The sequence below is a fragment of the Lagenorhynchus albirostris genome, chromosome 9 (assembly GCF_949774975.1).
Source record: "Lagenorhynchus albirostris chromosome 9, mLagAlb1.1, whole genome shotgun sequence".
In the NCBI taxonomy this organism is placed as follows: Eukaryota; Metazoa; Chordata; class Mammalia; order Artiodactyla; family Delphinidae; genus Lagenorhynchus; species Lagenorhynchus albirostris.
Window position 1 is genome coordinate 76210901 of NC_083103.1, and position 16014 is coordinate 76226914.

Consider the following 16014-nt stretch of genomic DNA (forward strand, 5'->3'; position numbering starts at 1 on the left):
CCTCTCTAACAGAGAACCTTCAGTAATTGCTCCCTGCGTCATGATTTGCCTTTCTTGTGCTTTTCAGGCAGATACACAGATTGACCGAGAGCATCAAAACTTCTATGAGGCATCACTAGAATATGTCTTTAAAATTCAAGAGGTTCAAGAAAAAAAGAAGTTTGAATTTGTCGAACCGGTAAGATTTATTTTCCCTATAAAATAGTAGGTACAGTACATCTCTGAAACAAAATTTGCATTTTTTTCTGTTGAAAATTATGTTTTTTTTTAAAAATAAAAGGAGAGAGAGGAGTGGGGGAGGGTGAGTAGGTAGAGCACAGAGCACTTTAGGGCAATTAAACTAATCTATAGGACACTGTAATGGTGGATACATGTTATTCATTATACGTTTGTCAAAACTCATAACACGTACAATACCAAGGGTAAACTGTAATGTAAACTATGAACTTTAATAATAATATGTCAATATTGGGTTATCACTTGTAACCAATGTACCACACTGACGCAAGATGTTAATAATTGGAACTCTGTGTGGGTAGGGGCCAAAGGTGTGTATGTGAACTCTATAATTTCTTTTTTTTTTTGAATTTTTAAATTTTATTTTATTTATTTATTTTTCATACATCAGACTCTTATTAGTTATCTATTTCATACATATTATGAATTCTATAATTTCTGCTCAGTTTTTCTATAAACCTAAAACTGCTCTAAGAATAGCCTATTGATTTAGGAAACCTAAAATTAAAACTTAAGGCATGTATATTACATATACCTAAGGGAATATACCTCACCACTAAAGTGACCTATTTACCAAACCTTTAGTTGAAGGGAGAATAGGTAAGGCTGTATTTCTTCCTTTGTTCCACCCTGCTTCCTTGCAAGGCTGGGACCTGCCTGACTTTCCAGTGAAGTCATTTATTTTCCTAAGTCAGTGTAAGAAGTAATGGATTCCCTAATGTAAACTGCATTATAGAAAAAGAACAGGTGGCTGGTCTTTATAAGCTTGCTTCATTTTCTTAGCATTTTTTTCCCAAGTAATACCCTAATATGTTACAATATTGCTTGAGTAGGCATCTTCATGAGGTATCATCTATGATGAATAAGGGTGAGTTCTATAGCCAAGATAGTGCTCAGTTCCCATGTGATGATGGAGTAGCAATCATAAAATATGTAAGCAATCAAATATATAATTTAAGCCATACTTTTCTTCCTAGGTCAGTTTATAAAAAATCTATTTATAATGGGAAATAAAATACCGTATTCCTATTTTAGTGGAGGTGACACGGAGAAGGGAAGATCGATTTCAAAATATATTTGAAAATTTTATTTCCTGATGAAAGCCCATCAGTGATTCCCTAAAGATGATGAGAAACTGAGACAAGGCAGAGTCTGGGAAGAGTCATCAGCCCCTGCCTGGCTCCCAGCACCTCTGCTTCACTCCTCTCCTTTCAGCCGTAGCCACCTGACTTTCTGCTGGACACTTGGCAAGTTTCTAAGGCGAGCCCTTCAGCTAGAAGGATTTAAGGAACCAGAGGCCACACCACAGACTCAGGGATTTAACTTTAACCCTGTGTTTGGGATGACAGCCTTGACTCCAAGTTCTGTTTGCCAAAGAGCTAAGTCCTTAAACCCCTTAGGGTGAATTGATAACCTCTTATTTAGCAGATGCTTTGAGGATCTGATTAAAAATTTTGGGGGGGCTCTCCGAAACTCATCTGGGGTCCATGGACAACTGGTCAGCCTAATAAGCCCGAGTCAATGAAGATGACTAATGCTTAAAAGTCCTACTCCCCTTCTCATGGAGTAATAAGTTCTGCCTCTGAAGTCTATCATGGTTTTTGAAGCCTCTCTCCTTTCTGGCAAACTTCCTCCTTATGGCCTGCCTCTTGGAATTTCTGAATTTTAGCTCTTTGTTAGAATGCCCCCATTAATTCTGATGGTTTTCCTTCATACTCCTTCATTACCTGTTCCCATTCCCTTCAGATACTGTGCTCATCTTCTCTGCGGTTCTTCCTCGCACCTGGGATTATCCTTTTACATCTGTAGTGCCTCTCTCTCTCTGGAGAGGTATGCAGGTAGCCTATTTCCCCATCTGAGCCTCTTTTATAGCCCATCCTGTCTGGGAACAGTGAACTAGACCATTCTGTAAGATGACACCAGGTATATAAAGAAAAGGTTGTAAAATTGTTTGCTCATAGGTCACAGAAGGAATGATAAGAATTTATGAATTCCTGTGATAATATAGGAAGAGAAATGGAAATTGTCCTTCAATTGAAATGTGTTTTCTTCTCTCCCTCTACTGTATCCCGAACTGGGACGGTCTGATGATAAGTCTTCTGTAACGCATGCCTTTCTGGTGACACCACAATCAAGGTCAATGTTAAATTTGTCCTTCTTCCAAAATATTTTCCTGGCTGCTGGATTTTTCCTATTAGAATGTCTGGCCAAACCAAATAGTACTGTCAGTTTAGTCTCCTTCTCATTTCCAGCCGCAAAGTCTCATCCACGGGGTTTTACTTAATTTCCACCCCAATGTTGAGAAGAATAGAAACGGGAGCGATAGAACATGGGCATGTTGCTCTTTAGGTTATACATTTACAAATCAATTTGGAGGAAAAAAGCTTTCAAAATTTCAAAAATAAAGCCCGGAGGAGCTATAAACATAAAAGAACATGAGGATACTTTAATATCTTTGTGGGGTTTTTTCTGCAGAAATCCAATTCCTATTGCATAAAGTTTTATACTGCAGAAATGAAGCAGTCTGTGCCAGTTTAGCTGAGATTTATTTAACAAATAAGCATTAGAGTAAAGCAAAATACTATAGGGATGCAACTAATCTCATATCATACATACTCTACTTGTATGATATCAAGTAGAAAATATAAATAGTCCTGGTGATTCCCATTAAATAATATTCTTACTTTATGATGATCATTTGAGATAATTTTACATTGTTTCAATTAATGTCAAGATCCTACGATAGTTGATCTTTGAGCAACATGAGTTTAACTTTGTGGATCCCACTTATATTTGGATGTTTTTCAGTAAATACCGCAGTACTACACAATCTGCTGGTTGGTTGAGTCTGAAGATGCAGACGTACCAAGGCAGGACTGTAAAGTTATATATAGAGGTGCAAAGGTTGTGTGTGTGTGTGTGTGTGTGTGTGTGTGTGTGTGTGTGTGTGTGTGTAGGCGTCCTTAATTCACAAATTGTTTAAGGGTCAATTTGTACTTACAATAAAACTTCTACAGAATATTCAGATGATATTAGGAATAGATGTTCCTACAGTGTCATTATTCTAAGGAGAATCTAGGTCTAATACAAGGGAAAAAGAGGGGGCATTTATATATTTTTTATAAATTATTTTTGAAGTATACAGAAAACCAGCTTTTTAAACTCAGTTCTCCATTAGCTTTATGATTTTAATGGCCTTTTTCCCCCTTTGTTTATCTATCGTATTTTATTTAGAAAGTGATGGTAGCTAACTCCTGATTTTAGACCCGTACTACCCAGTATGGTAGCAACTACTTGTGTATGTCTATCAAACCCTTGAAATGAGACTAGTGTAGATTAAGATGTGCTCCAAGTGTGAAATAGATACTAGATTGAAAAGGCTTTAGTACAAAAAAATTTTTAAAAAGCATGTGAAATATCATTAAAACCTCTTCTATATTGATTACATGTTGAAATGATAATCTTTTGAATACATTGTATCAAAATATTAAATTTCACTTGGTTTAAATTTCTTGTGACTACCAGAAAGTTAAAAGTTTCACATTGGTTTGCATTTGTGGTTCACATTATATTTCTGTCCAGTAGTCCTAGCTGCAACCTTTGAGATTTGCCAAAAAGATATTTGAGTTCAGGTCTGTAATGGGGGAAAAGAGATCAGCAAGAGAGAAACATCATCTCCTGACTCTTGACCGTAAGATCCTCCTACTTCTCAGAGTTGCCTGGAGTTTCTGAGAATTTTGAGGGATTAGGAGAAAAAGCTTGCGAAGTAGCTGAACATGAACAACCTACCTAAGAGAGTTTAACCCCAGTGTCTCAGAAGTCTGTTATGGGCCATGAAAGTTTGTGGTTCAGAAAACCAAAAGAATCTTTTTATGACAACTCCTTTATGGTTCATTCAGCTGCAGTTGGTGTATGTTTTGATTATAGCCTTTGAGCGTACTTAGTTGGGACTAATGTTTTGTGAGCAACTACTATGTGTCCCATGTTTTCTGTGTTCTCCCACATGAACCCCACCACGGATTTATTATTGGTGGTTGTTATCCTTCCAGATGAAGAAGTTAAGTCACAGAAAGATTATTTGTTGCCTGAGGTCACAAACCTAAAGAGGGGGAGAACCAGGAATCGAGAACCCAAGTCTGAAGTTACAGTTTTATACCACCTACTGCTTTAATGGCTACTTGATTACAAAAATTAGTTCTTCTTAAATAATACTTGCTCTGACCAAATAAAATGGATGACCCTAGAAAATTGGATTGTAAAGCTACTTTGATTCCTTAAAATTAGAAAAAGAAAGTAAGAGATTGACCTTTACTTTGGTAAAGGTACTTGAGTCAGGGCACATACCTGTCCATTCATTCACCTGTTCTTTCATCCTTCTTTCATCATCCTGTTTTAAGTTGTCTCCCCAGGCCACAGGTGACTGGCCACTTTCCATGTAGAGACAGAAAAGTATAATGGCTGAGTGACAATAAGACAGAATTTGGCTTCAGTCTTAATAACTGTGTGAATTTGGCACGCTTTTCAAAGTCTGTGTGCCTCAGGCTTTTATCTGTCAATCAGGGATAAAAATTTGTATGTAGTTCCCAGGATTGTGATGAGTCTCAACCGATGCAGGTAATGCACAGAGTAATTGCCTGGTTCATTATTAACATCAGCAAGGTATCAGCTAGTGTGAGCTCTCACATGGACTGTTATTACTAGATATGAAAACAGTATTGATGAATCATTTATTAGTGTGGCTTCAAAGCCAGATAAAGCTTTTTCAAAAACACATTTTTAATTTTAACATGCTTCAAAGTATACATCTAAATTCCGTAATAACATTTTCATTTTAGAGTATTTTTTAGCCTTCATTTTAGTCTTTTTGAATTATGTTTAAAATTCATATGATAAATGAAAATAAATTATTAAATATAAACTAAAGCACACTGCTTTTGATCCTCTTCCCTTATTCTGCTGAATTTAATTTTAAATCATTTTCTGAAGAAAATTTCAGGTAATTTAGTTAACATGCTTTAGTTTTTTAACTTATTATATCATGAAGTATACTGTAAAATGCTTTGTGGGTTCTCTAAAAAAGTTTGAATAATGTTGAGACTGAACACCAGCTACTTGCTAAGTTAAAAAAGACTATCAGATAGTATATAGACTTTCGGGTCTTGAAAGTCAAACCTTTTGTGTTCTTTTTCAATATGATTGGTTAGCCTTAATGTAGAAAATTTAATTTAGGGAAAATTAAAGTGAGACTATAAGATAATGTCATTTAAAAAAAAGAAAAACACTGTAGGACTAAAGGTTACATTTGTATCCTGCTGAAAAACCTAAGTGCAATCGTTCTATAAAAATGAAACAATAAAGCTCTCCTCAGCTCGTATATTTTTAAATAAAAACTGTGTTGGTTTTTGGATTTAGTTCTAGATACTGTCATTGAACATCTGAAATTTATAATAGCAGTTAGATAGTGAATAGAATTTTGGGAAAGTAAGAAAAAAGCATTCTATGTGTTTGGCTAACTCATCCCCTTGTACTTCATATATGGGAAAAGAATCTAAAAAAGAGTGGATATATGTATATGTATAACTGATTCACTTTGCTGTATACCTGAAACTAGCACAACATTGTAAATCAACTATACTCCAATAAATTTTTAAAAATAAATTAAAAAATTAAAAAAAAATAAACTAACCAACCGCCCCCCAAAAAAAAATCCGTCATGTAAAGGCCTGTTCTAAACGTAGCTTCTGCTGGGGTTAATCATATCAATGGCCACATTACCTTCTTCATTCCCATTTAGTTGAAAAGATAAGCTGACTGTTCTTCCTTGGTTTTGTTCCTTTACCACAGAATTTTACCTCTCCCTACTGCTACTTCATCTGAATTCCATCCCCTTGAGATCTTAGAAATTCTTACCTTCAGGAACTCCAGTGAGACTTTACTGCTGAGGCAGTATATAGCCATGACTTCAAAAAATTTTGGCTTTTTAAATTAATTGAATCTATGTGCATATCCATTCATTCATTTGTTCTCCCATCCTTCTTTCATCACCCTCTTTTAAAAGTTGTCTCCCTAAGCCACAGTTGACTGACCACTTTCCATCCTTGACTCTCCTTTTTTTCTTCAGTTTTCTCATTTATTGGGTTAGATTTTGATACTTTTTCATTTCCATTCAATAAACTCCTCTGAGCGTCCATGCATTAGACTTAAAGCACTCTGTAGTCATTCTGAAGCTGTCCTCTAACATGTTTCTGTTTCCTCCAAGTAAAGAATAGCAAAGACTACAGCAGTAACTTGCAGGTCAGACACCTGTATAGGACGAAAATTGATCCCTTGCCTTTGCCCTACTTTTCCAATCTTCTTAGAGATTTCAGTGGCCAAATGTAAACATCTGTATAAGATTTTGATCTCTTTTAGTACATTGTGGTGCTCTATGTATAAGTGTTTGTTTTATTTTTTTAAGAAAAACAACCTTATTGGGTTGTATAATAATACACATACCATTCTGTTCACCCAGTTTTAATTCGTTTTTGTCTGTGGTGTGACATCGGTGTCCAGCTCTATTCTTTTGCATGTGACTATCCAGTGGTCCAAGAATTCTTTGTTGAAAAGACTGTTCTTTATCCACTGTATGGTCTTGGCACCCTTGTGGAAAATAAGTTGACCATAGATGTATAGGTTTACTTCTAGACTCTCAGTTCTCCTCCACTGATTTATATGTCTGTCCTTGTTCCATATCACACTGTGTTGATTATCCCAGTGCTGCTCAGTTTGGACAGCAGTCATCTGGAATTACTGGAATTACTCCAAATTGCTTCGGAGGTCTGCCCCTCACTCCCATGCTAAACCCTGACACCTTTTTCCACTTTGCTATTCACAGTATCACTGGTAACTGTGAGCCCTTAAGGCTTGAAACCTGGTGATTAATGGACTGGGAAATTATGAATAGCTGTTCCCTTACTGACTTGTAATGGGTTTTGCTAAATGATTATCTATAAAGGCAATATCAGTTTTTACATTTGGTCAGGTTTTTGGAGTGGAGAAGTCATTTGATTCTAAAGCCCTTGGGAATAATGAAATGCTATATGAGTTTGTCCTGATGATAAAAGTGCCTTTCTTAATATTAAAACCTAATCTGTCTATCTAGTAGTTTGTAGTGATTGTTATTGTTATTTAAAAGTTAAGTTTACTTTAAGGTAAGCTGAGACAGTAGTCTTTTTCCCACCACTCCACCCACTCAGGCACGTTGAACAGAGAAAATGAAACGTGGGAGATGCAATTCTTAAAGATTGTCAGGCTGTCCTATTAAGTTTCCTTAATTTAACATCATGGAATTTATTGAGGATGAAATGAATGAGTATATATTCAAACCTAAGAAACATTTGACTTTGCTACCATCTAGAGGCAGTTACTTCATACATGCTGTCTTTATTAAACTTTCCCAGATGCTACTTCCAAAGTATATGTGGAACAAAAGTAAAAGATAGGTGGTTCTTTGTATATAATTTTTCTGTACCTCCCAAAGAATTGTACTGTTCCTAGTGGGTGCTCAGCATGCATTGTGAGATTAAAACATATTTGTTTGCTACTAAATGAATCTGAATTTTACCAGAAATTGCCAATAGGAGATGGATCTCAGGGAATTGGGTGTTTCATGGGAATATTTATTGCAGATATTCTTAAAGTATCTTCTTTATAAGTTAGATTCTTTGTACTTAGCATGATATTAGAATAGTATCTTTTTTTTATGGCATCCAGTTCCTAATAAGACAGTTTAATTGTGGGCTAATTATAGACATTAAAAAATTAAACAATACTCCTTCCAACAACTTCATAAACTATTATTCAGATATTTAGAAGGCCTAAATACTTCAAAAGTATTTTCTTATTTTGTCTCTGAAAATCTCTAAATCTACACATCCAAGCCTCAGTTAAAGGTAATTTTAATCCTATTTTGAGATACAGTTCTTTTTAATTGGGCCACAGTATGTGCAAACTATATATCTTAAATTATTGGGTAATTTAACAAATATAGCATACTTTTAGTAAAGGATAAGCTATTGAATTTTAGTTTTGATAATAATTATTGACGTAAAATTGACAGTGTAAAATAGTTCTAAAATTTGCAAACAATACATTTTGACACATTATCAGGAACTGTTGAACAAGTGAAGGAAATTCTTTAAAATATAACAACTTAAAACCAATTTTAAAGTATATGCTTTCCAAAACGAACATAATTTTGTAAGAAGTTGACTTGTTATAGGAAGAAGAGCATTAGGTCATTGTAGAATCAGTATTTAACTGTTGGAAATCATAACACACATACATACCAGTTGATGCTTAGCTGAATCCTCCTTCTTCCCCAGACAGAGGAAATGACGGGATGTTATTCACATACGAAAATGGTTTCAAATTGTGTTTCTTCCTTAATTTAAAATAATAGTTTACAGACATATTATGCTATTTGAATTAGAAAAACATTAGCCACTTCTCAAAAATATTTTCTAACTTTATTGTAGGAAGAAGTTGTGGATGAGATTGAATTGGTGGACATGTCTGTGGAATAAAATCCCAGTGAATTAAATGAAAAAATTTAAGTAAATTATTTTTCAGTTATAACATTTCATATAAACAACTGTGTCCTGTAACTCTATGGAGAGCTGCTCTTGCTTTACAAATAAGAACATCATAAATAAGCGCATCTGAATTTGGGATTAGAAGGCTAGGATCATAGAAATTGTGCTTTTCTAAAGGAGATTTTACTGTAGCTCTTACATGAAAGATCTGTATCTAGCACCATGTTTTTGCTCAGTTCTTCCCTCTGTTTTGAGTTCTTCCTGCTGCTTAAGTGTTGTCTGTTTAATACCCAAACCAGTACTGCCACCTTGTGATATTTTTCTTAATTTCATCTGGCCATCCTTATTCCTTTCCTTGGGTACTTTTATCTCTAATTTACTGGTTTAGTCTTCCTCACATCTGCACATGTTTGACCTCCCTGTTTTGGTTAGAATCTCTTCTATGTTCCTTTGGTCTTTATCCCCATTAATATTCTCTCCTGGATATTTCGTCAGTGCATTGGAAGATTAGAGTACTTGACTTGACACCTGTCCATGACAAGACTTAAATATTAAATCACGTCTACCAAAAAGAAAAATTTAACTTCCATGTCTTCTGTTTCACATCCATAATTCTAGTGCCTACTTAGGTAAGGAGATTCAAAATTTGTGAGCTTGAGAGATTAGAATGAAATATAATTTCTCTAATTTATTATATTTGATCATCATTTTTAAAAAACACGTTTTCATGGTTTCTTTTGTATCTCTTTATTTTTGCAGCTTTTGTCATTCCTTCAGGGTTTATTTACTTTTTACCACGAGGGATATGAACTCGCCCAGGAATTTGCACCATATAAACAACAGCTGCAGTTCAACTTGCAGAATGTAAGACTATACCTGTTCTCACTGCCTCTCCTTAGTGAATAAGATGATCCCAGGGCAACTGAGTTATGACCAAATTGAACCTTGGAATCTTTTAAAAACTTATCTAAGTACAAAAAAAGCTCACTCATTTAGAAAAACCACTTAATAAATTTACTAATTTTTTTTATAATTGCTAGTTGAAAGTATGCCAGGAAAGAGTAAATCTTATTAACTCTTTAGAGTTAGAAAAATATATACTGGCAAATTTCATAAAAATAAAAATGTCTGAGGTACAGAAACATTGGAAGCGTTTGCCTTTATCTAGTGTTTTCATTATTTTACTGGGTGACCTTAGGCAAGTTGTATTTCCTGAGAGGGCTGAATTTCTATATTTGTGAAATGAACAGGTAGACTTTCACACTCTGTCCCTTTCCTCCCTGAAGTTGTACTATTACATAGCTGATATTTAGTGTTTTGTAAAAATAAATTTAAATGTGGTTTTGAAGCATTCATAATAACTGCTTTAAAGCTACAGGGAGAATTATTTACAAACATCCTATCTCTTTCTGTCAGGGTTTATTTTGTAAAGTTCTCCAATCAATCCTTTTAATATCTGATTGCATAGTTAGACAAATTCTGACTTATGTATGCTGAACACCAGTTACACTTCAAAAAAAAGTTAGCCAATCCATTTCTGCTTATCAAATATGACAACAAAATCTTAATTGTTGAGGATTTTGTATAAATTAAAAGTTATTTCTGAAACCCTGTCTAGTACTCTATAGCTAAAATAATTTGTGAAGGTTTCCCTTAATTTTCTATAAAAAGCCTGCCTTTCACTCCTTACCTGATTCTTGCCATTATGAAGATGTTCGGCAAATAGAAATATGGAGTTGGAGTGTCCCATGAGAAATATGTGATTGGATTTATTCCACCTGTGTTTCGAGTTTAGCTTTTTATTTAACCTAGATTTTCTAGCAGAATCGATTTCACATTCAATTCATTCCATTGTTTTTCAATATGGAATGCATTTGGGCTTTTTTAGTAAATATTAAAAGGGAAAATTATAAAATCCAAAGTATTTTATTATTTATTTCCATATTAAATGTAATTACAGTAAGATTCCTGGGATTTGGGAACAGGAGACAGGTAAAGTATTAGAAAAAATTCTGATTCTTATGTTTAAAAGGGAAAAGCAGCAAATTAACTTACTTTGAGATTCAGGTCTTTTAGTAGGGGCCATAACAAAATCTTAAAGTTGGGTGGTGATGATTTTTATGTTTCCAAATGAATATTCTTGAGATAATGTGGCCTGAATACAAAATTGATTTTCATAGAGAAAAGCCTTATGCTTTCTATGTCTTCCCTTAAGTAACCATGCTGTGATGTGAATAAGCTATTTCTTACAATAGAAGAAGTTAGAACTTGGAAACCTGTTCATTTTTATGAGTTAATTTATGCACTGACTTCTTGATAACTATATTAGGATTTCTGAAAAACAAGCTAAGTGATATGTCTTCAGAAAAGTTCTTGGAATAAAAGTGATGAACTTTTTTCTTGGTAAGTGCCACATATATCAAAAGTATGTGGATTTATTTTAACCCCCAAAAGAAATTAAGTCCCTGTGTATCTTCCTTTTTACCTTAGGTATTATGGCATATAGAACTCTATTTAATTAGTATTGTGTATTTGTAAAACTATAAGTTGTCCCCTAGGTAATGTTAAGTGGGAAATTGGATGAACACACACACACACACACACACACACACACACACACACACACACACACACACACACACACACACGGAGATTCAAAGAGAAACATGCAGAAGGTCATTCAGCAAAGTTTCACTAAAGTAATTCAAAATTAGAGCCTAGGATTCAACGGAGAGGGTTGTGGATATAGTGAACATTCCTGAAGGAATCGAGGTTATCCTTTGCACCATTTGCAGTTTTGAAACTTTAGGCTGGAGGTTCCTCAAAACTGGTAGAAAACAATGAAGGAAATTGTTATTTCTGTTTACTTAAGACAAGGAATAATTTTGAAAGTACGCGACAAGAGGTAGAGCGGTTGATGCAAAGGATGAAATCTGCCAGTCAAGATTACAGACCACCCAGCCAGTGGACGATGGAAGGCTACCTTTATGTCCAGGAGAAACGTGAGTTGCAAAGACAGAAGTTAATGTCTCTTATGATTAACATTCTGTTTCTGTGAGAAGTGAGTTGGTTAGTTTCTTTTCCTTCAAGTAGGAAGACTGAAATTCCTGACAGCTTTATCCTACTTAGTCTGCTCTGCCAACCACTGCCACCTAAGTGTGGAAGTTCTTCCCCTTTGCACCATCAGATTCTCTAAGTTGGTATGTTATTGAACTTGGAACTTACACTTTTCATGATGATATAGTAACACGAGTTCAGGTTTAGAATTTAATTGTGATATCTAATCTCAATTTAAAGTTTCATGGAGAATTAAAAATCAAAGCCTTTATCAGATGAATCATCTTGGTGACTTTGGTAATAGTTTTCCCCTTCAGCAGCATTATTTCATTTAATTCTGTGCTCTGACAGTTTTCAGGAGTAAAATTGGCAATTATGTAATGTCAAACTGGCACTCTTTACTTCCTGATGTTAGGAAATAAGCATCAGACCCAATAGAACACTACTATAATTGCCTCACACTAAGAAAGTTTTTTCTCACAAAAATTAATAAAAAGCCCTTCAAACTTGTATAACTAGGGTCCTTTCTTGTCATAAAGTGGAACGAGTGTGACTAAATTAACTCTCTATTTCAAACCAGAATGCCCTAAAGCACTCTCTTACTGTTTGTGCTAAAGGAACAGTTGTTTTTTATTTCCAGTGCATCATGGACCAGTGTCCTCGTAAAACACAAAATTACGTGCTTGGATTTTGCAGTAATCTCAAATTGCTCTGAAAGTTTGAAATGCTTATTCTCACTTTCCGTACTTTTTCTCACATACTGGGACTAACAGACGACATGCAGTAGCACTGCTCCAAGTCTCCCTATCCGTAGACAATACATCAATGTAGTTGTTTTGGTTAGAAGACATTATAGTTAAAGGGTTTGAGATGCGGAAGCTGTAGATGTTGGGTTGACTGTGAAAGTTTTTTGGACATGATGCAAAATGATCACTAAAATGCCAACATATTTTATATTTTACATGCCTAGGTGATGCTCATTTGTTCCTTAGCAATATGCAAGCGAATAACAGTTTGATCCAGTTATCTTGGCAAACATTTATTACTACATAGGTGGTAGAGGGCTGCTGGCTCAGGAGGTCCAGTTCCAGGACTTCCTCTCTCGTAACTATCTACCTTTGACCAGTCTGCTACTTTCAGATGTTAAAATGGTAAATCTGATTACCTGCCTATCTATTCTCTAATTAGAATATCATAAATAGGTTTTACCAAAATTTCTTGAAAAAGACCGATACTTTGGTCATATATACAGTATATGGATTTGACTCAGGACTCTAAGGAAATGTTTGAATACTGAATAATTATTCCATATTTGAGAGCCTCACTGTGAGGGCACCTGGAGGGGAGCTCACATTTTGCTGAGTGGAAGAATTTGTGGATAATGAGGCCTGGTCAAACCTGCATCTGGTAGAGAGGTGCCATCCTCTTGCCTGAAGAGTTTTTATTCATTTTAACTCAATAATACTTTATTTCTTGAGGTTCCCCCCCCCATTGTTAACACAGTTGTTGAAAGCTTTGTGAGTATACAATATCTTGTTCTAAACAAAAAAGCTTTGGATTACCTAGCAAAATTCTTTTGTACATAACCTTCAAATATGCCCTGTTCAATTGCTACTTGGTAGTTTATCCATTGGATGGTGCCGTGGTTTGCTTACCCATTCCCCAGCTGTTGGACATTTGGATCAAACTAAAAGCATAGTTCCTACCATACGACCCAGCAATCCCACTACTGGGCATATACCCTGAGAAAACCATAATTCAAAAAGAGTCATGTACCAAAATGTTCATTGCAGCTCTATTTACAATAGCCAGGACATGGAAGCAACCTAAGTGTCCATCAACAGATGAATGGATAAAGAAGATGTGGCACATATATACAATGGAATATTACTCAGCCATAAAAAGAAACGAAACTGAGTTATTTGTAGTGAGGTGGATGGACCTAGAGTTTGTCATACAAAGTGAAATAAGTCAGAAAGAGAAAAACAAATACCGTATGCTAACACATATATATGGAATCTAAGGGAAAAAAAAAAGGTCATGGAGAACCTAGGGGCAAGACAGGAATAAAGTCACAGACCTACTAGCGAATGGACTTGAGGATACGGGGAGGGGGAAGGGTAAGCTGGGACAAAGTGAGAGAGTGGCATGGACATATATACACTACCAAACGTAAAATAGATAGCTAGTGGGAAGTAGCCGCATAGCACGGGGAGATCAGCTCAGTGCTTTGTGACCACCTAGGGGGTGGGATAGGGAGAGTGGGAGGGAGATGCAAGAGGGAAGAAATATGGGGACATATGTATGTGTATAACTGATTCACTTTGCTATAAAGCAGAAACTAACACACCATTGTAAAGCAATTATACTCCAATAAAGATGTTTTAAAAAATAAAAATAAAAGCATAGTTCCTTTAATAATTTCAGGGCTGGATGGGTGGACAAAATGCAGTGTTTTATGCACCTGTCTGATGTTGGTATCTTTTGTTCTAAGATACGTGAATTCTCCTCTGAGTCAGGCTGAACTGATCATAAAGCCCTTTGTGGCACTGACCTTTTTTTCTGAGAGTTCCTGTCCCTCTAAATGATAACATCTACTCTTAGGCTACAAAACTCAGGTAAATCTTCAACTCTAGTGTCTCTCTGTAGCCTGGGACCAAGTCCGTCCATTTATCTTGTCGATTAACTTTGAACCCACACCTTCTCTCCATCTCCACAGTCTTGCAGTGACCTCCTAACTGTTCTCTTTTCACCTCCAGGCTTGTCCAGCTCAGTCCGTTCTCAGAGAGCTTCCAGCAGCTCCCTGCAGTGCTTGCTTGGTTGTGCCTCTCCTGTGATGGCCCTGGCCGTGCATGGCATTCAAGGCTCTCACAGTTGGGCTCCTCTCTTTTTAGCATCCTCTCTTATGATGTTGTCTTCCTGCTCCCACGGCAGCTTCCATCTCCATTTTTCTCTATATCTACCTGTGTTATTTTTATAGCTTTAGCGAGGTAAACTTGGCATGCATCAAATTGCACATATTTAAAAAGTACAGTTTGATCAGTTTTGCCATATGTATGCACCTGTGAAGCCATCACCACAATCAACATAATGAACATATTCATCACCTTCAAAAGTGTTCTTATGCCCCAATATAATCCCTCCCTCCTTTAATTCCCACTTACCATCCACCCCTCTTCCCCTTGCCTAGGGATTTAAAAAGAAAAAATGAATGGATTTATATGCTGTTGGAATTATTTTTCTATAAGGGACAAGTATTCAAAGCCCCTTTCTACGTGGAATCTTTGAAAGCATTTATGTTAAGAAAATCTGACCAGTTCACTAAGACATATTGATTGTACTCTTGCTGTCACTGAATAAGTCCTGTGGGGAACAGAAAATGAGATGAAGAATATGGCTTCAGGGTGTTTATTCTGTAATGGAAGGCACAAGATTAACTCACACAACTAGCAACCAGTGATCAATAGTAAATATCAGAGCTGTAAATTGAGTGATAAATGGAGATAGATGTAATGGGGTGGTAGTAGATTATTGCTGTTTAGACATAGCATTCCACTTTATCTGGATATGTGGTTTGTATGTTACCCACCTCTAGGCAAACATTAAATTATGTTCTAGTAGACCCCAGTTTAACCAGGAAGAGCATGGGGTCCAGAGTCAGACAGAACTATGTTGGAATTTTATGCTCCCTGTTAACTGGGTGATTCTGGGTAGGCAACTTTCTGAGTTCAGTCTCCTCATTTATAAAAGAGAGATATTTATATCTGTCTCACAATAATATTGCAGGAATTAGAGATAGTGTATGTAAAATGTCTCTGTTATCAGTAGTGGTGCATAATAATACCACTGTGCTTCTAGGAGCCCTTACTATTCTGTGTAATTTATATCTGTCTCATTTAATTCTTAAGACAACTCCTGAAAAATATCATTCCTCTGAAAAGAACAACTCCAATCACATGTCCTATTGATGAAGAAAGTAGCACCGTCTGCAGCTCTTAAGCTTTATGTTCTTTTATGTAAAATGTACTTTATAATGTCTGACTTTAAAAGTTCCTAGATAAAATGTTGGCACTTAGTAGGTATTCAGTGAATATTAATTCCTTCCCATTCCACAGACATCATCTCAGCAACCTCAGATGATCGCTGG

General features: G+C 35.7%; 1 protein-coding gene across 1 annotated transcript in view; it reads left to right on the forward strand.

Annotated features, from left to right (window-relative positions):
• The window catches only part of ARHGAP42 (Rho GTPase activating protein 42), a 293648-nt gene that overhangs the window by 219760 nt on the left and 57874 nt on the right, over positions 1–16014 (forward strand). Inside the window, exons 6-8 of the mRNA XM_060160265.1 lie at positions 68–178; positions 9570–9674; positions 11683–11812. Coding sequence (XP_060016248.1) covers positions 68–178; positions 9570–9674; positions 11683–11812 — 346 coding nt within the window. The remainder of the gene's footprint in view (positions 1–67; positions 179–9569; positions 9675–11682; positions 11813–16014) is intronic.